Source organism: Triticum aestivum, chromosome 3D, assembly GCF_018294505.1.
Source record: "Triticum aestivum cultivar Chinese Spring chromosome 3D, IWGSC CS RefSeq v2.1, whole genome shotgun sequence".
In the NCBI taxonomy this organism is placed as follows: Eukaryota; Viridiplantae; Streptophyta; class Magnoliopsida; order Poales; family Poaceae; genus Triticum; species Triticum aestivum.
In genome coordinates, this window is record NC_057802.1 from 47,425,243 (window position 1) to 47,447,790 (window position 22,548).

Below are 22,548 nucleotides of genomic sequence, written 5' to 3' on the forward strand. Positions count from 1 at the left end.
CCGTCGGCCAGAGGTGGGAGGCGGCAGAGGCGAAGGGGAGGGGCATGGGGAGTGGCTGGAGGTGCCGGTCGGGAGCTATGCAGGACGGCGGTGTTGCTGCAGCGCTGGTGGCTGCGTGACCACGGCGGACGTGGACGTCGGCCAAAGCTGGGAGGCGGTGGAGGGGAAGGGGAGGGGGCATGGGGAGAAGCTGGAGTCGGTAGCCTGCCGGTGGTTGGGCGGTGGTGCTACGGTGCCCGCGGGATCGAGCGAGGAGGAGGTGGTGGCAGCGACGGCTTGGTGTGGGGTGAGATGAGGAGAGAGAGAGGGGCTAGGCTTAAGTCGATCGCTGATGTGGCAGGCTGACTGGGTTGCTGACTAAGCAGTGAATGGTCAAAACTGGTCAAAACAGAGTGAAAACTGGGTCAGGGTTGGTTTTTGTCCAGTTTTAGAAGTTCGGGGTTGTAAAGTGCACGGTTTTGGAGTTCAGGGTTGTATCTTAGACTTTGGTGGTAGTTTAGGGTTGTAATATGGACTTCTCTCTTTATGTAAACAAGAGCAAAAGAGTTCGTAAAAGTTTTTCTTTCTCACTTTCAGTTTATCAACTGAATTGCTTGAGGACAAGCAAAGGTTTAAGCTTGAGGGAGTTGATACGTCTCCGTCGTATCTACTCTTACTAACGCTTTTCCTCTTGTTTTGGACTCTAATTTGCATGATTTGAATGAAACTAACCCAGACTGACGCTGTTTTCAGCAGAACTAACATGGTGTTGTTTTTGTGCAGAAATAAAAGTTCTCGAAATGGCACGAAACTTTTTGGAGATTTTTTATGGAATACAATAAAAATACTCGAGCCAAGAACCACCAGAGGGGGGCCCTGGGTGAGCACAACCCACCAGGGCGCGCCCCCTCCTGGTGCGCCTAGGAGGGTTGTGCCCACCTGGTGACCCCGCAGACCCTGATTCCAACTCTATAAAATCCTATTTTTGGAGAGAAAAATTAGGGAGAAAGAATTATCACGTTTCACGAGACGGAGCCGCCGCCACCTCCAGTTCTTCATTGGGAGGCCAGATCTGGAGTCTGTTTGGGGCTCCGAAGAGGGGGATCTTCGTCATCACCAACCCTTCTCCATCGCCAACTCCATGATGCTCCCCACCAGGAGTGAGTAATTTCTTCGTAGGCTCGCTGGTCGGTGAGGAGTTGGATGAGATTCATCATGTAATCGAGTTAGTTTTGCTAGTGCTTGATCCCTAGTATCCACTATGTTCTGAGATTGATATTGCTATGACTTTGTCATGCTTAATGGTTGTCACTTTGGGCCCGGGTGCCATGATTTCAGATCTGAACCGTTTATGTTATCATCATTATATCTATGTTCTAGATCCGGTCTTGCAAGTTATAGTCACCTATTACGTGTTATGATCCGTAAACCCCGGAGTGACAGTAGTTGGGATACTTTCTAGTGATGACCGTAGTTTGAGGAGTTTATGTATTCACTATGTGCTAATGCTTTGTTCCGGTTCTCTATTAAATGGAGGCCTTAATATCCCTTAGTTTCCATATGGACCCCGTTGCCACGGGAGGGTAGGACAAAAGATGTCATGCAAGTTCTTTCAATAAGCACGTATGACAATTTACGGAATACATGCCTACATTATATTGATGAACTGGAGTTAGTGTCGTATCGCCCTAGGTTATGACTGTTATATGATGAATATCATCCAACGAATTCACCGATCCAATGCCTACGAATTTCTCTTATATTGTTCTTGCTAAGTTACTATTGTTGTTGTTACCGTTACACTTGCTACAAAATCATTGCTATCACTGTTACCGTTACTATTACTATTGCTACTACTATCAAAACTATCATATTACTTTGCTACTGATCATATTGCCGCAAATAATTTTAATCTCCAGGTGTGTTTGAATTGACAACTCAGCTGCTAATACTTGCAAATATTCTTTGGCTCCCCTTGTGTCGAATCTATAAATTTGGGTTGAATATTGTACCCTCTAAAACTGTTGCGATCCCCTATACTGGTGGGTTATCACTGACTCACAAATCGACACCGCATCCGCCCGCGTACCGAGGGGTGGCCCGCGGATACGGATGCGGGAGCTGGCCATCCAAATCTATCCACATACATCTGGCCCCAATTTTTTTAAAAGTCTGCATGCTCAAATAGCCGCATATATAGTCTAGAATAGTTCAAATGTTCAAACGCAACAGTAATTCTAATTTAGAAAAGTTCCGATGTTACACTCCAACATTGTTGTCCCCTTTAACCATCCATAGATGCTCAATCACATCTTCTTTCAATTACCTCTGAGTTGCTCGATGCCGAATTTGTTGATGCATTTGGACAAACTCTTCAAATGTGGCCGGATTCAGGTCTGGAAGTTCGATAGGATCACCCACGTTCTCAAATTCAAGAGCTCCGGCAGCATCCTCACCCCCATCTTCCATGATCATGTTGTGCATGATCACACAACAGGTGATCAACTCCCACAAAGTTTCCGGATCTCATTGTTTAGTGGGTCCACGAACATGCAAAAAACTCTTGGTCGATCCCTTGAAACCGAGAGCATGCTCCTCTGCATGCTCCGCGTCTACAAGGACTGCATGCATTGCTGTCGTCTCATCCATGTAATCCTCCTCGCCGGACGAGCCGTCGGACGACTCAACATAGTGCTCGTATATGTACTCCATATCCGAATCTATTGCTTCAAAAAAGAAGAGTCAATTTTTTAGCACATGCATTTCACCGAACAATTGCCAGGCATGGTGAGTATCGTAGGAGCGGATGCTACCTACACGGCGATTCGAGTAGAGGTGTGGAACGATGGTGAAGGAGAAGCGGCGTGGAGCCTAGATGTACCGTTAGAGGTGACAGACTCGTCAAGTTCCGACGGGGATGTGGCGGGCTGGGCGGGGTGGTGGAGCGGCAGCGAAGGCAAGAGAGAAAAACGGAAGGAGGGAAAATGGAAGGATGGAGGCGCGGGGTCCTGTAGTGGTTTTGATGGGGTTTTGGGTGAGCCGGGGTGTCGGAGTTCTACGTGGCTGCTGCCCGGACTCTGAGAAAGCTCCTCTTGTTTGTCTAAGTTTTATGAGAAAAAGTGTGTCCAAACTGCTCGACGGACCAATAAAGTCTCACATTTCGGACCCGCGTGGTCCGGACTGTTGCGGGCGGTGGTTTAAGGGTTTTCTTTGGAGATGCCCTAAGAGCAACTCCAATGGGGCGACCCATTTCGTCCGCGGGCGTCCGTTTGGGTCGGCGCGGACAAAAAAGCCGGCCCAACGCGCCGACCCAAACGGACGCGCGTCCGCTTTCGTCCGCCTGCCGACCCATTCCCGGCCCATTTTTTAGCCTGATTTGCGTCGGCGCGGACACAAGACGGACGCGCGCGCGCTCGCCATCTTTCCTCACCGGGCCCGCTGGTCGGTGGCACAGTGGATTCACACCCTCGCCCGCCTGCTACATCGCCGACGCCGCCGGCCATTTTTTCAGATTAAAATGGATACATAGATAGTTCTAGCGTAAACAGATAAAAGAAAAAGACCACTAGTCGTCGCTTTCTGACTCCCACTCGGTAATGTCCTCCTCCGATGTCTGAAGGTAGGCGTCAGCAAGCTGCTCGTCTTCAAAGTCCCAACCCGACGTTTCTCGTAGCTTCAGTTTCAATTGAGCTGCCTGCTTCCGCGAACGCTTGTCCTCCCGATAGGCGGCTCGCTCCCTCCTCCTCGCGTCCCTCTCCGATCTCAATTGCTTATAGAACTGGCGCTCGTCGATGATGTCCTGTGGGAAGCCTCTGCGCCACACCACCAAGGCTTCCACGTCCTTCTCTGCGATGGCGACGCGACGCTGCCGCCTCCGGTGGACACGACGATCCTCGTCGGTGAAAAGCCGCGGGAGAGGCGCCAGTTCCTGCGCCCGCTGGCTCGACACGTTGGGAAAATTCATATCCCGACGAGGCCTCAGGAGGCGCCACGCCGCCGCGTCGTGCGCGCGGGCCGCCTCCTCTGCGGTGTCGAAGGTGCCGAGGACGAGACGTTTCTCGCGAAACCAGATCTCGACGGAGAAGGCGCCGGAGCGGCGCTCACAGACTCCGCGAAAATCCGAAGCGCCCAGGCGGCGGATCGACATGGTGGCGCAGATGCGGCGAGAGTGGGCGGCGGACAGAGTGTGGAGGGAGCGCCTTCTTTATAGCGAGCGCCGGCCGCGGCGCGCGCGCAAACCTTTCCCGCGCGCTGGAGCGCCAAAACCAGCGCGCGCTAGGCCGCTTTCCCCCGTGCGCGAACCTTTCCCGCGCGCTGGAGCGCCAAAACCAGGACGACGGCATGATCTTAAACGCGCGCGGTCATGAAATGGGTCGGCCCGTTGGGCGCACTGCCGACCCAGAACTAAAAGAGGGCGGACGGTGGGCGGGCGGCCGACCCAAACGGACAAAAAAGCCGTCCGTTTGGGTCAGCCCGTTGGAGTTGCTCTAAAGGCTTTGTTGTAAATATGATCAAAGTTTATAAGGTTTAATAACTTTTGAAAAAAAAAATCTATACGGCACTATATTTGACAATTCCTGGCTGTTGCTCGGTGGACCTGTAAACAGAAGGAATATAAATAAAGCCGTGCAGTCAAGGCACGCTGCTCTTCCCCCTACCTCTGCGCCACCAGAAGGCAGAACGGCAAGCGCTGCAGCTGCACACTCTCTGCCTCTCCATCGAGCCCTCCCATCGCACAGACGTCTATTCTCTCTCCTCGCCCCACCTCCTCTCTCGTCCTCATCACTGCTCCAGTGCTTCAGCTGCTCAAAGTCACAGCCCAACAGGAGAGAGAGTGGCCTGTGCGTCAGCGATGTCAGCCTCAGCGCTCGAGGGAGAGAAACAGGTGGGAGAGCGGTTCATTACTTGCTCAAAGTAAAGTAAAGCAGCTCCGAGGTCCGAGGTCCGAGCTGAAGCCGTTGGTTTCGGTTCTTCCCGCTGAATCTTTCTTCCCAAAACCCCGGCTGATTCCAGCCGGCCGAAGAGCCTTTCCGCCAAAAGACAGTTTTATTTTTTTTTTGGAATTTTGCTGGGCTGCTTCACACCAGAAAAGCCTCGATTCCTCCGGGCGTCATGGCGGCGCCCAGGCGGCGCACGTCGGCGGAGCTCCAAATGAACGGCGGCCTAATGCCGCCGTCGGCGCACGTGATCCCTTCTTCCCGCGGCGGCGGCGGCGGTGGTGCGCCCAGCCGGGAGGACCACCCGGTGACCACGAACGGCGGTGGCCCGGCGCACCGGGCAGCGAAGCCAAGAGGCGGCGGCAGCAGCGTATGCTCCGCCACCAAGGTCTCCGGCAGGAGGCGGCCGGCGGGGCGCATGCCACTATGGCGAGTCTTCATCTTTGCGTCTGTCGCATTGAACGTCGCCGCACTGCCGCTCCTACTCCACCAGTACATCGTCAACCAGCCGCACCATCCCGGTGTCGTCTCTCCTGATCAGCAGCGCCACGCCTGCGCCCCGCAGCCGGGCACAAGCGGCGCGGCGGCGAGGGCGCCGTCGACCGGGAAGCCTTCAGTAACCTCCGATTCTGTTATTAATCTAGACCAGTAAGTCCCTGTTCCTCATATTTTTTTCTGTGGTAAATTTTTTGCATTAAAATATCTGCAAAGTGAAGAACCGGCAATGAGTGTTCTTCCCGGCGGAGCATGTCCCTGTTCAGTGTCAATGTCAAGGAGGAATGAACGCCGATCTAGGGCCAATCGATGCCAGATTCATCCGCGGTGCATGTACCTGTCGCCATGATTTTGCTCTCATTTTCGCAACTAGTCTATTCCCGCCATCGATGCAGCTCCACATGAGCCCGAATCATGGTTGATGGCCGCCCGCGCCCGAATCTATTCTCACCTCTCTTTTTTTTAAAAAAACTTGCGAATCTATTCCAATCTCAGTTTACAAACGCGTTTGACATTCGTTCTGTCGGCTGCAGCGGGGACCCGACCATGTTTGAGGCCTTCTGGCGGGAGACCGGCGACGCGGCGGAGCTGGTCATCCCGGGGTGGCAAACCATGAGCTACTTCTCAGACGTGGGTAACGTATGCTGGTTCATGGAGCCTCTGTTCGACCAGCAGGTGCGGCGGCTCCACCGCACCGTCGGCAACGCCGCCGTGGACGGCTACCACGTCCTCGTCGGCACCGGCTCCACGCAGCTCTTCATGGCGGCGCTCTACGCCCTGTCGCCGGCCGACGCCGACCAGCCCACCAGCGTCGTCTCCACGGCGCCCTACTACTCGGTAAGTGCTATATTACCAAAAAAAATCCCTCTAAAGTTCAGATTTAACAACACAAAGACACAACGGATCTTGGGCGGCATAAACCAATGGCAAAGTCCATCGGGGAGATGAAATGTTGTGCGACAAGGACGGCAAGGCCTGTCAATATCGTATCATTCCCCACTAAAAATGATGAGGAGATGGGGCAGAGAGATTAGGACAGCGGGGGACACCCGATGGTGCCACCGATTTCTCTCTGTCCCCATTTTCCTGTCCCAGAACCACCGCGCCCACATGGTGGTTAACCATATGGCGTGATGAGACTTCTCGTAGGGCCGGCAAGGCATCACGGCGATTTGCCGGTGAGCCGACCGACGAGCGTCCCTATAAGCAATCATGGGCATGGGCTTCTAGAACCAGATCTGAATCTCGGTTCCGGGGAGTTTTAGCATGTTATTAGGGCAGCAGAGCAGAGATGGAACTCCGAACTCCTTGTCCCCGCGGAGTTCCGTCGGCATGTGCTGATGATGAGAGTATGGCTAACACATGGCGTGGCGGCGCCGCCGTCTGCGGCTTCTGCTTAACCTCATGTGGCATGACTGATCTGTGTACTTAACCTGGGAATCTGTTGTTAAGATTCCATTGTCATGTGTGTGTTCCACATCTGGTGATTGATCATGTGCTCAGCTCAGCTCAGCTCAGTCATGGGGTGCCAGTGTCCAGCCCATAGTTTATTTTCCTTTTTCTCCAACTCAGCTTTACTCCTTTCCATTAATCGCTTAACGGAAATACTAGCTGTCTGATACATAACGAAATGAAAAGCAATCCAGAGGAGAAGGAAGAGGTGTGAGCGAGCTGGAGCACTAGCAGGAAGCTTGCTACCTGGAGTTTCTTATCTTTTTGTTTTAGCCGGCGAAACTAACTGCAGGGATCTTATGGGTTTCACCTTTAGCCTATCCTAATTTGTTCGGGACTAAAGGCTTTGTTATTGTTGCCGTTGTTGGCCGTCGAAACTAACTGCAGGCAAAAACCTGCTACTTTTTTAAGAAAAGTCATATGCCCGATTTTATAAATAAAGTCAAACAAAACCATCAATCCCAGAGACACACAGTATCAGCAGCCCACAACCTACTGCAAAAGAAGAAGACGCTACAGCGGATAAAACCTGCTGCCTAGAGCGTGTTTGGATTCACTCCCCAGCTCTGCTCCCGGAGCGAGCGGAGCGGTGCCGAACGCTACAACTCCATGGAGCATGAAGAGCGGAGCGGTGCAGACGGTAGTTCAATCCAGCAGAAAACCGAGCTCCGCGTGCCACTAACTTACCGGCTCACTCGATCCAATTTTCTCGCTCCCATGCTGCGTCTACCTGAACCACACCAAGCTGACTGTAGGGAGTGGAGTTAGCTGCCGAACATGATATCCGCTCCTGATTTGGGGGATGGAGCCAACAATCCAGGAGCAGGGAGCGGAGTCAATGATTTCAAGGAGTGGAGGAGAGATCCGAGCACTCTCCTAGAGTTCGCTAGATTGTGGAAAACCAGCTTTGGGATGATTTTTAGGAGAACCAGTTTTAGTTAGTTTTTCTGTTGAGATAAGTATATATAAATTCTTGCTTGGAATGGGTCGAGAAAAAAAAAATGGACTAGTATGGAGTAGGTAGTAGTTCTTTGTTTGGGAAGCAACCGAAGCTTAATCACACGAGTAGTATTATGTACTACAGATTCCATGGAGCTTGGATTTGAGCTTCGCGACGTGCTATGTTGGTCACCCGGAAGACTCTCCGTACTCACCCTGCCGCTCGCCAGGGCAGTCCGGACACCGTGCCAATGGTCTCAGACAGAGTAAAATGGCTCTCTGGCGCGCGGGTGTGGGAAGACCTGCTACTTATTAGTATTTCAGATTGTGGAAAACAAATTTTGGGAGGATTTTTAGGAAAAGCCAGTTTTACTCATTAGTTTTTCTGTTGATAAGTACACCTCCGTTTCAAAGTAGTTGGCTTATATTTGTCTAGGTATCGACGTATCTAATTAAAACGTGTCTAGACATTACCCAGAAAAAGATAAACGTATTTAAATACATCTGTATCCAGATAAATCTTTTTTTGAGGGGAACGTTGTTGCTTTATTCAAAGTTCAGAGGCCAACCCGAAACAATCCCCGAGCTAACACACTCGAGAGACACGCCTCCCTAGCTAGGACATGTGCGACTTTATTACGGATGGTCGCACCCAAACAACCCTAAACTCAAGAAAAGAGTGAAGTAAATCAGAGTTAACTAGATGGAGGGAGTATGTATAAATCCTTATTTGGATCGAGAAAAATTAAAATATGATTATGTAGGTAGTTCTTTGTTCGGGAAGCAACATGAGCTTAATCACACGGGTAGTATTATGTGCTACAGATTCCGCGGAGCTTGGATTTGAGCTTCGCGACGTCGACCAACTTCAACGGTTTTTTTATCTGTTTTTATCCACATTTTATTTGTCTGGCTCGTTATAACAGACAGCGGACAGACTTCGGCGTCCGGACAGAGCATATGGACCCAACGGTGTTGCTCCATTTGGTGACATGTTCACCCCGGCAATATCGTCGAACACCTAGTGGGGGCGGTACGGCCACTGCAGAGTGCAGCGAGCGGAGCAGCAGTGCCTTGGGGTCGAGCGGCGAGCGCGTACGTCAGCTCCAGGAGCGTGATGCCGAAGCCGAGAAAGGCGGAGGGCGGCGAAGGTCGCCAAGGACCGGCGCGGCGAGGTGAACGACGCGGGCGGCATGTGCACGGCGAGCGCGTACGTGAGCTCCAGGAGCGCGATGCCGAAGCCGAGAAAGGCGGAGGGCGGCGAAGGTCGCCAAGGATCGGCACGGCGAGGTGAGCGCCGTGGGCGGCATGTGCGCAGCGCGCGTGTTCCAGCGCACCCGCGAGCTAGGGCTCAAGTCCGACGGGCAGACTGTGGAGTGGCTACTGAGCCAGGTTGGGCCCTCCATCTTGGCCGCCACCGGCTCCGGCACCACCCCCGTCGTCTTCTCCTGCTCCTCCGCGCCCTCCACTGCCGCCGTCTTCATCCTCAGGAAGTCCCCGCGAGAGGATCACGAGGTGGCGCCATCCTTCTAGGGCACGGGCGACGAGCTCTGGCAGCATCAGCTGTTGGCCCGCGATAGGACCACCGGCTCCGGCACGGGTGACGAGCTCGAGCAGCACCTGCTGCTGGCCCGCGAGATGGCAACCATGGCGACAAGCGTGAGCATGGCACGACGGAGCACGGATGCTGGTTCGGCCGTCGCTGCCCTACCCAAGTTCTTCGGCATCCAGAGTAGCAGCAGGGCGCCATGCCGGAGTTCGTCATGGAGGGCAGCAGCAGCACGAAGCGAGCCGCTGCAGCACACACAAGTACCTGTGGAGGGCCACGACAGCGCGGTGGAGTGGTTTACCTTTGGCGGCGGCGGCGGCGAGGTGGACTAGTGGGCATCCATGGCCGGCATGGGTGGGGGAGAAATAGAGAAAAGAGAAGAGAGAGAGGGATGTGTGGGTGGGTGGCTCCCTCTTGTTTCGAAGACAAACGGGCCAGGGCTCACATGCAACGGATAGCCGGGCCACGAGGATGCAGAAAAACGTTCGGTTTGTGTTTGCTTTGAATCCAAATCTGACCCAAATTTACTACGAAAATGGGTCCGAGCAAACACAGAATAGATAAAAAAATAGGATGGGTCGCTGCGTTGGGCCACCGTACGCGTGGACCAAATAGATCCTGTTGGAGTTGGCCTAATAGTCGCCGTCCTCATCCTGCCGCTCGCCATGCCAGTGGCAAGCACAGACGATGGGCCGTCCGGGCATGCCAATGGCCTCATCTGTCTGGGCAACGTGCCAATGGTCTCAGGTGGAAGACTATTGTCCAGACTAGTAAATGGCTCTCTGGCGCGCGGTTGTCGCAGCAGTCAGCACGTTGAGGAGGTCCCATTGCTTGCTGCAGGAGCAAAATGTCTCCATCGATGTCATTACCATCAGCCATAGGCGCTGAGGAGGCCGTGCTGCTGGCGTCGAGAACAACACGTTGCCGTCGATGGTGTCATACCCGTCGCCATGGACACTGAGGAGCGGCGCTGCGCGAGAATAACACGCCATCGTCCATGGTGTCGCAGCGGTCGCCGCCATGGGTGCCGAGGAGGTCACGCTGCTCGCGCCGAGAACAACACGCCGCCGTCCATGGTGTCAAATTGATGATGTCGCAGTTGTCGTCATGGGCGCTGGGCAGTGCATGCCGCTCGCGCCGGGAACAACATACCGTCGTCGAGGGTGTCGCAGTTGTCAATGGGCGCCCGGAAGAACACGCCGCCACGGGCTCGCTGGAGGTTACAAGCCAGCGGCAGGAGCTCAGTCGCTCACTATGACGATGACGTCGAGTCCCTTGCCATCTACACGTTCGTCCGTTTTTAAATATAAGTCTTTTTAAAATTTCAATAAAAGACTATATACAAAGCAAAATAAATGTATCTACACTCTAACTACGTCTATATACATCCGCATTTAGTTTATAGTGAAATCTCTAGAAAGATTTATATTTAGGAACGAAGGGAATAGAAACTAGTATTATAAAAAACAATTATTTGTGGTTTTTCTAAAATCTCTTTTTTTTTATTTTGTTGAACCCAGTTTAACTTATCCACATTTTAGGATGTGTTTGGGAGCAAGGTAATTTTGGGATTTTTTTAGGAATACTGTGGTTTCTGCAACAAAAAACTTGGTATTAAATACTTTGAAGTTGTTTGGCTTAAAAAATTAGTATAGTTTAATGCTGAAGTTTTTCTGCAGTATCCTGACCACTTATTTTAGAACTGAACCAAGAGAAATCATCGGGGAGAGCTTAGCCTGTTGACATCGCCGTGTACGTGCACGAACCAAGCTAGCTCGTTGGAGCACACTCTTACACAGGACTATAGAAGACAGACCTCGTGCATGGCCATGTAGCTGCAGGTGATTAATCCGGTCGTACCCTGGCACACGCTGGATTAATCCTGCCGTGTTGCTTTTTAGGTGTTGCAGAGCTAGGACATCTTCAACATTGATATGTAAATTTGCATCAATTTCTGTCTGTGGATAGGAGACCACTCCGCGGACAGGAATACAGAAGCCGCCCATCTAACGTTGCCTGCATATATTTGAACCACTGTCTGAATTAACCGGACGAAATTCATGCAAACACGGTGTGCCGGCCTGGAGCAATTCGCCACTCCTCGGCGAGCTGGTTTGGAGCGGCGAGTTGCTGAACGACGCGTTGGCTTGGACCTTCCGCCTTCACGAACTGGCCTGCAGGCTGCAGCGGCATGGAGCGTCAAGAGGTGGAGCAGAGAGTTGCCTGGCTCTTATCCGGCGGGCTTGACGGGCCACCCAGCCGACTTTTATGTCGGAGAACTCTTTTTCCTGCTCGTCGGATGCCATGGAGTTTATAGAGAAAATAGTTCAAGGAGCAGATGGGAGCGGAGTGTGGTGCGATTTTGCCTGACGTCTGGCATTGTTTAGATAGTGAGCGAATGGCCGGAGCTAACCGGCGTTGTGTTTAATGACGGGATGCCTACGAACGGACGTGTGGACAGAGTAGGTTTCTCAGCACACACTTGGGTTTAATGGAGAATGGCGGGCAATCTGTGGCCGTTTGAATGCGACGAGGAGGAGTGTTAAGCTGGGCGTGCAGCGCTTTCTCGGCCAGCGTGCCGCTTCAATGCCGGCGGTGAGAGGTTGCGTCCGTTCTGTGCCGGCATTAATGCGGAGCGGCCGCTCTCCAGCGGCATGAATGTGGACAGCTGGCGGCGGGGTGGGAAGTGTGTGCGGGCGAGGGTGATTTTTTTTGTGGGCTAGGGCTGTCAGACGCGGGCGTGGCAACAGTCCGGACGCCTGCAAAGCCCCCTAATTTGTCTCCAGTTTGCCCAAAAACATGCGTCCGAACCGATATAGGCCCGCGTTGAATAGTACACAAAACATCCGGATCATGCGGGCCAGTCGGTTACGGGTGTTTTGAGGTCCACATTAAAGATTCCCTTAGCACGCACCATTGTTATCCGTAAAAAAACTACAGCAAAACAAACGCTTCGGTGGACTTGACCCACATGAGAAAAACTACGGTTTTTAGTATTTGTTTTCCGCACATAAGAATACTGTGGTTCTTGAATACTTCGGTTTTTCAAAAACTGAAAAACTGTGCTGCCAAACTTAGTTGGATAACCCAAACAAGTTTTTAGATTCTTATGACAGCTTTTGTGTTTAAACAGAGCCGGTTCTCTAAGAACTAGCTATCCATACATAGTTTTATTTTCTTAATCTGAATCTGAACTAGTATGATAATGTGAGCGCGTCATCAGTCCACTGGCTCGATCTGCTTCAGCGGTTAAGTTTACATAAAATCACTGAGAGAATCTGATCATGGATCATGGATGCAGTCGTACCCTGCCGTGACGGACTTCCTCCGGTCCGGGCTCTTCCGGTGGGCCGGCGACGCCAACTCTTTCGTCGGTGACTCCTACATCGAGCTGGTGTGCTCCCCGAACAACCCCGACGGCGCCATCCGCGACGCCGTGCTGAGCTCCGGCGCCGGGAAGGCGGTCCACGACCTCGCCTACTACTGGCCGCAGTACACGCCCATCACCCGACGGGCCGACCACGACATCATGCTCTTCACCGTGTCCAAGAGCACCGGCCACGCCGGCACGAGGATCGGGTAAGTGTCGCTCGCTGCAACTTCACCTCGGGCAAGAATGTTACTCGGAAGTCCGAACTGCCGGACCTGAAACGAGAAGCGTTGCTTCTGCATGCAGGTGGGCGCTGGTGAAGGACCGGGAGGTGGCGCGGCGGATGACCAAGTTCGTGGAGCTCAACACCATCGGCGTGTCGAAAGACTCGCAGCTGCGCGCCGCCAAGGTGCTCGGCGCGGTCTCCGACGGCTACGACGTCGGCGGCGGCGGCGCCTCGCGCCACCGGCTGTTCGACTTCGGGCGGCGCAAGATGGTGGAGCGCTGGAGGATGCTGCGCGAGGCCGCCGCCGCGTCCGGCATCTTCAGCCTGCCCGAGGAGACCTCCGGCCGCTGCAACTTCGCCAACGAGACGGCCGCCAATAACCCTGGTACGTCGTACGCTCACGCCATGGCCCCGATGTCTCGCGTGGACTCGGCTCTCAGTCGCCTCGCGCCATTGTTTGCTCTCTTTTCGCAGCGTTCGCGTGGCTGCGGTGCGACAGGGAGGACGTGGAGGACTGCGCGGGGTTCCTCCGCGGGCACAAGATCCTGACGAGGAGCGGGAACCAGTTCGGGGCGGACCCCAGGTACGTCCGGGTCAGCATGCTCGACAGGGACGACGCGTACGACATCTTCATCAGCCGCCTCGCCTCTCTCAAATGACAGAGTCGTGCCATGCGCACGACAAAAATTGCACGATTCACACACGAAAAGTAGATCCAGCCGGAGATGCATATGACCGAAGAGCAACTCTAGCATCGTCCGTGGAGCAGTTTCGAATGGCAAATGAAGACCGCCGCCGCGACGTCTACGACGGTGGCTCGCCGCGGCGTCCTTCGTCATGCCGCTCCTGAGGCTGAGCATCAGTAGTAGTAGAATAGTCCGGGTAGGAGGAAGAGGACAAATGATTTGTTTTGGTTTTCGATCCGCGCTCTGTTTTTCTTTTCTTTTTTGAATCTGATCCGTGGTCTGTTATTGAGCGTTGGTCTTGTTGTCTCAAGTTCAGTTCTTATTTATTTCGTTATATGAAAGAAGATTTTTATGAACTTAATAAGAGCAACTCTAGCAGGTGTTGTCGTTGTTGCAGGAAATTGTGTTCCCTTTTAGGCATTGTGTAATGCAAGCAGCTTAGGGGAGGTGCTTAGAGAAATAAATCAGTTTTTTTTCTTAAACATCCGTGCTTATTTGTATATGGTAGATGCTTAATTAGATGTCTCTTCTATAAAAATAGGCACTGGTGCTTCAGAAAAAACCGGTTTATTTTTCTAAGCATCTAGTATTTTACAAGGCATTAGACCAACTCCAACGCGCAAACTCAAACATACCCAGTTTTTATTTGTTTTGGTCGGCCGAGCGAAGAGTGTGTTCTGTTTTGACCGGGGTGATGTACGTGCGTCCAACGCGGCCGAGCATCTCAAATTGTAGATGAAAGGAAACTAAATCCAAATAAAAACCTAAAATAAATAAACTTGGTAGTTCAAACGTAGGCCAGAGTCCACTTACATTAATAATAACTTAAAAAAAACATGAAAAAACTGAAACTACGGGCGGCGGCGGTCTAGGGCGCATCTAGGCTTAGTCGTCCTTGTCCTCGTTGGTGAGGCCTTAACCCCCGCTGCTGCTCTGGGATGGGCTGACGTCGGACCAGAAGAAGGAGATGGTCACCATTGCTGCGGGCTGGCTGGCAGCTGGAGCACTGCACCTTGACCATTGACGAGACCAGTGCCCATTATGTGGACATGCTATGGGAGGAGCGGGAGGAGCAGTTTCGGGAGGCCCATGCCGATGCCGCCTACAACCAACATCTCCTTCAGGAGCATCTGCAGATGGAGGAGCGGCTCGCCGGCAGGGCGGTCCCACCGGACGCGGACATGGTGGAGCAAGAGGCATTGCTTGAGTCGTACCGCACCGCCCGCGACATCTGTCTCGCCCGCTGGCGGTACCGCTAGCGGGTGGCGGAGGTGGCAGCCGCCGGCAAGGAGTGTGACAACAAGGCGGTGTTCGACGAGACCGACGACGAGGAGGACGCTGCTGAGGCCGCGCCCCGCCGCAACGACCACGAAGCCCACATGTCCACGAGCGCCGCCGGCAGCGTGGAAGAGTAGTGCACGGTAGGTCGCCGCCGCTCTGGTCCCAGGAAGGCCACCGCTCTTCTCCTCCCGTTGAAGACAAGTATGGTGGATTGAACATCGCCCGCTGATTAGCCGCTTGGCGGCGATAGGGAGGCGGACAGCTTCGCTTCTCGTGGCTCCAGAGGCGGAGGTTACGGAAGCAGAGCTAGAGAGCGCCGAGGCGGAGCTGAAAAGAAGCTTCTGTTCTCTTGGTTCCATTCCACTAGCACGGGTCGGTTCCATCCTTGTTGAAAGAACATGTGGTGCCCCATGTTTGGTTTTGGTAATTAATGACAATCTCTATGGACTAATGGTTTCCTTGAGTTATATTCGTAGGATTTGTCCATAGGCATGTCTTGAAGTCCATTTGTTGGTTTCAAGGAGTTTATGTGGTGGCCAAGGTGTTATTGAAGGAATTATCCAAAGATTGGTCATAGAGAAGACATGATACAAGGTTGATCAAGACTAAGTCAAAGAGTGATTCAAGTTGATCAACACACAAAGCGTAGAAGATGTACCATGCGGGATCAAGTGATCCCATGGTAAGGTAAGAATTATCCATTACACTTTGTGTACTAATCCATGGTCTACGTGAGAGTTTCTTGTGGGGTTAGGTATGTTTCCATGGGCTTGCGTCGAGAAGAAGATCTCATACAACCCATGTGCAAGTTCAAGTGGAGCATCACGAAGAGATCATGCTTGAAGCTTGTCGTCCATTGTTGTGACAATGGACTTGTGAAGATATGCCGAAGAGTGGCTCACCCGTAGTGAAGTACGGGGGAGCAATCAACTAGTCTTCATCGAGCCAACGCAATCAAGAAAGGTGGTCCAACTTGAGGAAATCAAGATCGTCATCATCTAGCTCAAGTGGACTATGTGCAAGGCAAAGGTTTGCCCTTGATAGGTTTTCTATTTTACCGGTCTCATGGTGGTAGTTGGGTGACCGGGTTATATGATCAATTGTCGTACTATCAAGGGGGGCTTTCAAGTAAGTAGCTTGATCATATCGTTCGTAGAGATCTCAAACCATTACATCCTTGCATCATCTTTCTTGGTTCTTGTTTGGTGTTTCTCTTTGTGAGTTTTAGAGCTTATGGTCATCTTCTAGACAAGCTGGAGTTCATCGAAAAAGGAGTTCATATATGCATCTTCTATAATGTTTCCGATGTTGGAGTTTATGCCGATTCTTCTTTGATGGAGGTTTCACATCTCTAATTCATAGGCATACTCCCCTTGCCACATCTCTGATGGATGTTGTGATTTTTCGAGCTTATGGTCATCTTCTTGACAAGCTCAAGTGTCGTTGTTGGATAGTATTTGTCTTCATCTATCGAACAACCTTGACTTTGCTCAATTCGGAGCTCTTTTACAGAAGTTATGGCAGTTCAGGCTTTCTTGGATCCATTGGTTTTGCTTAGGCCTTTTTGTGCTCTCTAGCGGTAGTACCGCCCTGGGCAGCGGTAGTACCGCTTGCGCGGTACTTCCATGGTTCCAGTGTCGCGGGCACTACCACTTGTTTTCGGCTTCTGGACTCTTTATCGCTTCAGTGGTAGTAGGGCGCGGTAGTGGCGAGCAGTAGTACTGCTCCAAGCGGTACTACCGGCCAGCCACTACCGCTGCTACTTCCGCCTATTTTATCGCCTCTGGACTCATTTTCCTCTCCGTGGTTTTAGGGTGGCTGTAAGAGGCGGTAGTACTGCTTTTCCCCTGTATTCTGCAACATCAGCGGTAGTACCGCTGGGGCGAGCGGTAGTACCGCTCCGGTGGTACTGCCACCTCGGGATGCTTCTTTTGTGCACTATACTTTGGGTACTTCCGCCCGAGCGGTAGTGCCGCTCCCTGGAGCGGTAGTACCACTTGTGTGCGTCCAGTGCACATAACGGTTGGATTTGTCCCCGCCTATAAAAGGGGGTCTTCTTCCCCAATGAACTTAATCCTTTGAGCTCGTGTTCTTCCCTCATTATTGACCTTCTTTGAGCTTGCTATCTCTCAATCCCTCCAATGATTCTTGCTAGTTCTTGAGGAAAAAGAGAGAGGAGATCTACATCTACGTTTCCACCAATCACTTTTCTCCTCTATGTGAGGGAAACCCCTTGGATCTAGATCCTGGAGTTCTTTGTGTTCTCTTCTTCGTTTTTCCTCTCATTTTCCTCCATATCATTAGTTGTTGTGATGAGACTTGAGAGAGAAGGATTTGGCACTCCGTGTGCCCTTGCCATTGCATTGGGTGCATGGGTTTGAGTTCTCCACGGTGATACGTGAAAGTGAAGTTTGAGAAGCTTTTTACTCTTGGGTGCTTGGTACCCTAGATCTTGTTCCTCTTGGGTGCCTGGGCACCCTAGACGGTTGGTGGTGCCTCGGAGCTCAATCATTGTGATGTACAACTTCAGGGAAGCGTTGGGGTCTCCAATTAGGTTGTGGAGATCGCGCCGAGCAATTTGTATGAGTTCCGGTGACCGCCCCCAAGGATTGTCAAAGTGTATGGTTTCTGGTAACCGCCCCGTCAATTGTACGAGTTTGGTGACCGCCCTCAAGGTACATAAGATCAAAGAACGAGAAACTATCAGAATCAGAGAGCAGAAAAGATCATATCACGCACCACACACACACCAACGTCCAGAAAATATCACACCAGGCACCACTACTAGAAATAACTCTCTGTCGACAGCGATGGTCTGCACCATGATGGCCGAGTTCGCGGGGCTGCACTTCGAGCGCCTTCAGAAATGACATATTGTGAAGAGGCAAAAGGAAGGAGGAGCCGCCTCCAGCATGTGAGGCCGGGAGGCCGCCATCGGCCAGCCACGAGCCACTACTCCACTCCTCCTTAGCCGCTGCCCCCAGCAAACAGGCATGGTCGCTCGATGTGTCTGCGACGAGCTCGTTCCTTGCCTGGATGTGTGTGCGACGGGATGGCCGGCTGTGAGGAAGAAAGACGAGCGGGAGGAGAGGCGACGGGAGGTGAGGGACAATCAGCGCTGAGTCAGGGGAGTGTGGCGGCGCTGAGATTTGGAGGGTGGGTGCGAGTCGAGGAGGGGGAAGAGACGCTCGTTCCGCATGGTCCGTTCGATATGGAGGTATGGCTTGGTTCCGCATATAGTTGATTATAAAATTTAATGAAATCCATCATGTTTACATGAAATCCAGTCGTGTTTGATCGAATTTCCTTCGTTGGTTTAAGCTGTTGTCAAAATGTATGCCACTAGCATTGGATGGCTGCCTCCCGCATCTGTGTCCGCGAACTGGTCCCCCTTCCCCGTATGTGAATGGATGTGGGAGGAATTTTGTAGGTTCCCCCGTTGGAGATGCCCTGACCCCCCCCCCCCCCCTACATGATGGCCATCAAATTTGTTTTTTTGCACGATGGCCTTTCAAACTTGGTAGGACATCTCATCAAATGAGTATATTTATAGCAACATCCTCTCCGATTTTCTGCTCTGGTGAAAGTTTATGGTCTTGGATGTTTTGCAGCTTTTCTCGTCTCTCATCAATCCACCAGTGTTCACACACATCCACTACTGCCCATAGCTGCTGGAAAACCCATAAATTGTAATTTCCTGATGGAGAGATCAGAGTCAAGTGCACTTGGGTGCAGCACTTATACATAATCAGGATTTGGTTGATGTAAATTAGCATATATTTTTAGAAATTCTAGGCTTAGATTTAGACATGTTAAACCTCATCAATAGATTGGTTGATAAAGAAGTACAAATAAAATCCTCCGCCAATTATTGTATGTATCACACTAAACACACATCACCAAACTCCTTAGTCTTGATCGCAGATCTTACACTAATCTGAGAGTGTTTAGTTCACATAAAGCCTTTGATCTCTCCATGCTAAATGTAAATTTCTCACAAGAAAACATGATTTGGTCGTATATCAAAAGATACATATATACCTTTTGCGTTACCAAATTTTGTTTCCATAAAACTAATACCAAGAACGACAAATAGAGGTGTCACCATACCTAAGAAATTAATTACCAGGAATTCGGTTTCCCCTCACAGGCATTAACACAAACAACTACTCCCTCCATTCCTAAATATAAGTCTTTCTACAAATTCCAACAAGTGACTACATACGGAGCAAAATGAGTGAATCTACACTCTAAAATATGTCTACATACATCTGTATGTTGTATTTCATTTGAAATGTCTAAAAGGACTTATATTTAGAAACGGAGGGAGTAGCATGCAAAAAGATGGAAGTGCAATTTTTTGTACGGACGCCCATCACAAAGGGGAACTCAAAACAGAATAGCAGGGTGTCCACTTGAATCGGGCATTCAGGTTGGTATGCAGCAATCTCCACATGCTCTCTAAGATCATCTGCGTAATATTAACAGCCAGAACTAACAAAATCGAAGAAAAGCCTCCTGTTGATTATGAGCTGCTTTTCTACACCTACTTAAATTTAAATTGTTTTACGTAACTTACGTACTGGCTGACTCGGCCTATTTTGATTGGAAGGAAAATTAGGCCCAGGCCCACACCGTGAAACTCAAGGGGGGCTGATTATATTATAGTTTAGAAAGGACAGAACGTAGGGAGGTCCTGTTCAGTGCTTTATGCGCACGTTTGACATTCTGGCGTTCACGTGAAGTTCATTTTGGGCCGCCCGATTAGCACAAACCGATTGCTGGCTTGATCGCTCGACAAAAAACAAAATTCACTCGCTTATTCGATTCTCGCGAGAAATAAAACGGGAGAAGTGGGAATCGATCTTTGGACACCAGGTCAACGGCCTCAAGCATTAACCACTAGAACAAGCAAAAGTTCGTCGCCAACTATGACTCTATGAGGAAACAGCTCTGTTTGACCCCTTCTTTCAGTACAGCATTAACATATAATAGTATTATATAGACACTATAAATTATTTCGATAAAGAAAACATAAATTTGAAAAAGAATTCATAAATACCATGATTTTTTTAAAAATTGAAAAGATTCGTACCAATTGAAGAAAGTTCAAGAAAATGGAAAAACTTCATCAATTTGAAAAGCACAAAAATCAAGAAAGTTCATCAATTTGAAAAATAGTTTGAAAACGTTCATATATTAGACAACATTTCATCAATTTTAGATTAAAAAAATTATGATTTCAAAAAAATTCTCCAGACTTTCTAAAAAAGTTCACAGATTTGAAAAAAGTTCAATGATTTTGATAAAAAAAAGATCACGAATTTGAAAAAGAGTTCGTCTAGTTTGAAAAAAAGTTCATGGTTCTGAAAAAAAGTTCAACGATTTTCATTAAAAAACACCCAAAATAAAAAAAAAAAATCATGGATTTCGAAAAAAATGTTCAAAAAAGTTCATCGACTTTAAAAAAAGTTCATTGAATTTGAAAAAAAAGTTCATCAATTTAAAAAAGAGTTCACAAATTTAGAAAATGTTCATCAATTTTTTAAAAGTTCACAAACTTGAAAAACTTTCAATGATTTTAAAAAAGGTTCATCAAATTCAAAAAAGTTCATCAAATTTGTGAAAAAATCATCATATTTGAAAAAAGGTTAAATTAATTTGGAAAAAGTTCATTGAATATGCCAAAAGTTCATTGGATTTGAAACAATTTCATTGATTTTTTTTAAAAGTTCATAGATTTTGAAAAGATGTTCACAAATTTGAATAAAACTTCATGTATTTTGGAAAAATGTTCATCGATTTTGAAAAAAAAGTCATGAATTTGAAAAGAATCCGCGCATTGAAGGAATAAGAAAAAGGAGAAAGAAAGAAAAAAAGAAAAACCGAATAAAAACGTCTAAAAAAGCTCAAGAACGGAAGAAAATAAATAAAATGAACAAAAAACAATTTGTTCACATCAGGTGCGATAGCATAGTGGTTAGCGCTCTTTCGGACTGAAGGCGCCGAATAGGAAATGCCCAGAACGTAGGCTTGCATAATTAGATTATGTAGGTCCAGCATTATTGGTTGACTAGTCCCCCCCCTCCTCCCGCCCCGTGCAAATTTCAGCGGGGCCCGCTTTCCCTAATTACCAATCATCACAGCCCACGCCAGCCCCGTAAAACCCCCATAGTTGTACCATTGCTCGAGATACATGTTTGTTCTGCTGCTCTCTATTCCACTCAGTTTAAGTACAGGCCAACACTTCAGGCTTTGGTTTGAGCTTTTCATGTCGCCATCCCATCGTCCATGGCCTAGCAAGCCCAGGCTACTTCTGGCACTTTCTTCTTGTTCCTCTTCTTCTTTTCTTCTTCTTCTTTCCTGCTCTGCATCGAGTCATGATGGTCATGACAGAAACTAATCATCCTTATTCCTCAAACAATCATGATGAATTGCTCCGATGATTACAATGGGTGAGATGAACACACACAAAAAAGGAAAACAACTATAGCTTTCTAAGTAACACATGAAAAGCATCATCATCCGCAGATCACCCCAAAGTCACCGAATTGAGATCACTTATGGCAGCAGCACTCTGGGTAGGGGTCGTGCTTGCAGTAGCTCCTGAGAAAGTTGTAGCCTTTGCTTACGCAGAAGTTTCGGCACCTGAGCTGGTCATTGTCTCCCACCGGCTTGCTGCAACTCCACTCCTCTACGCAGTATCTGTTGGGATAGTAGCCGTTGTCTGCATGCGGACGCACGCACGCGCACACACACACACACACACACACACACACACACACACACACACACACACAAAATGGACGAACAATTAGTACGTGTGTGTTCCATATGAAAGAAAGAATTAGGAATGAAGAGCATCACATAGTAACCCCTCCATGAGATATACTATGTTTTGGATATTTCAATATGAACTACATCGGGACTGAAATAAATAAACAAACACACTAAAACATGTTTATGTACATCTGATTTAGAAAAAAAAACTTATATTTATGGACGGAAGGAGTGAGAAGTACTATATACCCTCTGCATTGCAGGAGGACAGGAAAACCGACATGAACAAAAAAGCTACGGCCAGGCGCAGAAACTGTGTGTTGTTCCTGTCATGTGCCATGGCTAATGAGTACTGTAGTTAGCTAATTGATCCTCTTCTTCTAGATAGTGTCGTATTTTTGGTCTAATGCTTGTGTTTCGTGTGATGGTGTTCATAGTACATATAGTGGTTCTTGGGAGGATTAAGGGGGAGGTTAATCAATTCTTGTCCTTATCTTCTTGTCGTACATTAATGCAATATATGAAGAACCTAATTATTGTCTTACTACCATCTATAGTTGGAGTTGCATTAATGTTTGCTTATCATTAGACTCAGTTTTTTTTTTCTGATAAAGATCATTAGACTCAATTGACCGATGAAATATCAAATAGGCATCAGATTACAGATGGTGTCATCCATCAGACTAGTCATCTATCGTTGGATCTGAACAACCAGGGGTGTCCGATGCGTTGTGCCCATGACCCGCGAGAGAGGATGTTTCAGGCACTAACTACGTGCTTCCTCGTTTGTAACTGCTCCCGCAACGAACGCATACCACCATCGGGGGTAACTCTCCATGTGTTTCTTCTTCATC

General features: G+C 49.6%; 1 protein-coding gene across 1 annotated transcript; it reads left to right on the forward strand.

Moving 5' to 3' along the window:
- The first annotated feature begins 4,636 nt into the window (after positions 1–4,636).
- LOC123077285 (tryptophan aminotransferase-related protein 2) lies at positions 4,637–14,034 on the forward strand. The gene is made up of 5 exons (XM_044499535.1): positions 4,637–5,564; positions 5,945–6,248; positions 12,653–12,930; positions 13,028–13,332; positions 13,422–14,034. The coding sequence occupies exons 1-5, from the start codon at positions 5,092–5,094 to the stop codon at positions 13,604–13,606; spliced, it is 1,545 nt and encodes a 514-aa protein (XP_044355470.1). The 5' UTR covers positions 4,637–5,091; the 3' UTR covers positions 13,607–14,034.
- The last annotated feature ends 8,514 nt before the right edge of the window (positions 14,035–22,548 follow it).

Bases quoted from the DNA above. Each gene is read 5' to 3' on its own strand.
- LOC123077285 (XM_044499535.1), top strand. From the start codon at position 5,092: ATGGCGGCGCCCAGGCGGCGCACGTCGGCGGAGCTCCAAATGAACGGC. The intron at 6,249-12,652 runs GTAAGTGCTATA...TCATGGATGCAG, and splicing joins CCACGGCGCCCTACTACTCG to TCGTACCCTGCCGTGACGGA. The intron at 12,931-13,027 runs GTAAGTGTCGCT...TTCTGCATGCAG, and splicing joins CACGCCGGCACGAGGATCGG to GTGGGCGCTGGTGAAGGACC.